Below are 2678 nucleotides of genomic sequence, written 5' to 3' on the forward strand. Positions count from 1 at the left end.
GGAACAGATTAATACCCGCTGGAGCCTTAAATTTCGAAATTGGAAACCACAGACCGGAAGCGCAGCCTAGGACTTCCACTCACAAGTTGGACAGACGACCTTGAAAAGGTAGTTGGGAAGGTATATGGAGGCTTAAATTCAGCAGTGGGCTTCCTACAGCTAAAATATTGCAGTGATGTTTTTGTCAGATTGTCTTTTAAAACGAAGTTTTAGATTTCATCTTTTTTATTATTTTATGTATTTTTTAAATCAGATAGTAATGTAACACAAGATTTTTTAGATCTTTTTTAAACTTAAACTTAGTGTCCATGCATTTTACTTCTGGATCTAGTGGACATAGATTGTATCGTAGAGGATTTAGTTTCCAAGAAGTTCTTCAACTCGTCGATGGCTTCGTTCAGAAGGATTGCCAGGATATTGTATTCGTATATCTTCTTGTTGTACCCGTAGTATTGGATGAGTGTCGCTTCAATTCCGTACGCTGTCGGTTTCGCGTTGGGTTTGAAATCAAAACCTGTCACTTCGCTGGTTCCATTTGGATAAATAAAGTAAACTTCGTTATCAGATATGAATGGCACGCCTTCTTCGATAACAAACGGAGGCTTTACAAGTCTTACTGATTTAGGGTGTTCAGGAAGACCGTTGATTTTTTGCACACCGTCAGCTGTCAAAACGTAAGGCTGTTTATCTGCACCATAGTAATATAGGTTGTCAGAATAATCTAAAACAATTTCTAATGCACCATCAACATTTTCAACTTTTTCCTTCTTTTCACCTGATTCTGTTACTTTGTATACAATGTTATCTTCTGTGAGGATATATATCGCATCTGTTATGTTTTCTTTAGCTATTCCAATGATACTGTCTGTTACGGATCCGTATTTGACAGCTGTGTTGTCTTTTTGATTATAAGTGTAGATGCCATCTTGAGCTCCGAAGAAGACTTCCTTGCTGTTATCAGAAGAGGCGGCCGCATCTCGACCGTTGTCCAAGATCTTTGTCGCTTTGCCGCCTTTCAGGACGTATAGTCCTCTGTCTATACGTTTACCTTTTGCATCTTTGTCGGCTTCGACGAAGAATACAGTCGTATTATCATCATCACTGGTGTCGTCGTCTTCTGAATCCTCGTCGAAGTTCAGCGAGTTTAATGGAACGAGGATATTGACTATATCATGCTTGCCTTTGTAAACGACGAACGAATCTGGGTAAAAATGTTTGGTGATCGTCAAACGATCTGATTCACCACTTTCTTTGCTTTCTTTACTTTCTTTACTTTCGTTACTCTCCCCACTGTTGGGCGCTGGGGCGGCTGCTACCAGCCCGAACAGCAGAAGTAAGAGACCAGCTGACAGTCTCATTTTTATCTGTGGGTAAATAATAAAAAACAGTTTAATATTTAGTAAAAAGATCAAATATATATAAATGATTCTCTATTTATCTTGGTCACCCCATAACTGGGAAGCGCAATATAAAACATAAGATAATTACACAGATTTTATAAAGTATAATCACTATTAAAACTTTGTAGTTACTCAAGTATGAAATACGTACGTTGGATAGGTTAAAAGTTAGATATATAAATAAATTAATATCTCTGATATATGTTGAATTAATTTTTTTTTCTATTGTAATGCGTCAGGCCTGTCTCCTATATTAGTACAGAGTCTACCATGACAGACAGTATATAGTTCATTTAATATATAGTAATCTATATTTTGAAAACTCATTTTACAACTATATTATCTTTACTTTACATATATACTTTGAAACCGTTAATTTTTTGATATGATATACCAGTGATACCCAAAGTAGTCTATATCGACCCCTAAGGGTCTATGACAACCTGCAAGGGGTCAACGTCAGCGAAAAAAATTTGGGGGTCCATGAAATGAAAATGGGGGTCCACGATAGTGGATCTCAACATATTCACTGATAGTACATATTTACTTACATCATACTATCTTATAATATCAAAACATTAACATTATTTGTAAAAGTACCTATGAAGTAAAATACATTCACAACATCAAAGCTTATACACATATGGTCATATATGGTATTAAAGATAATAATAAATTAGAGAAAGATGATGTTTGTGATGAAGGAAATGTTTGTAATATTCTCTACTTATAGTAATATAAGTGTATAAGATGAACTGGCGACTAGCCGGTAGACGCGGTACTGTGCTCCCCCTACCTCCCCCACTAGGTGGATTATCGATATAGTCAAGGTGGCGGCAAGTCTCTAGATGCAGGATGTTCAAGATCAAGGCATATTCCTTCATGATAGGATGAAGATATGTCTTTTATTAGAAGATAAAAAACCTACTTGTTCAAGTGATATTTCACTTACGACAATGAATTAAAATTAACATTTAAAACTATTCAAATTGTAAATATATTTAACACACATACCTCAATACATATAAATAAAATTTAAAATCCATTTATGTAATACTAAATAATACAAAAACTTATTACAATATTGTAAAATGTATTGCATTTACATCTTATATCACGATACACACACATGAAAAAAAAAGACAGTTCGAAATTTAAATGATTTAAAACGTTTTTTTTTTGGATGGCCAGTAAGTTCCGTTATTGATTTAACACGCACTTACCTCTTCGCTTAACGGCTAGTAAATAATAATTATTTTCAATAACTCATATTATATA

At 34.5% G+C, this 2678-nt stretch overlaps 1 protein-coding gene across 1 annotated transcript; it reads right to left on the bottom strand.

The window, feature by feature from the left end:
- Nucleotides 1–205: 205 nt before the first annotated feature.
- LOC137924913 (uncharacterized) lies at nt 206–1372 on the bottom strand. The gene has a single exon (XM_068768310.1). The coding sequence runs from the start codon at nt 1356–1358 to the stop codon at nt 300–302; it is 1059 nt and encodes a 352-aa protein (XP_068624411.1). The 5' UTR covers nt 1359–1372; the 3' UTR covers nt 206–299.
- Between the last annotated feature and the right edge of the window lie 1306 nt (nt 1373–2678).

Source organism: Battus philenor, unplaced genomic scaffold (assembly GCF_028537555.1).
Source record: "Battus philenor isolate CCGP_79_NKW_IND1 unplaced genomic scaffold, ilBatPhil1.0.hap1 SCAF_25, whole genome shotgun sequence".
In the NCBI taxonomy this organism is placed as follows: Eukaryota; Metazoa; Arthropoda; class Insecta; order Lepidoptera; family Papilionidae; genus Battus; species Battus philenor.

Bases quoted from the DNA above. Each gene is read 5' to 3' on its own strand.
- LOC137924913 (XM_068768310.1), bottom strand. From the start codon at position 1,358: ATGAGACTGTCAGCTGGTCTCTTACTTCTGCTGTTCGGGCTGGTAGCA.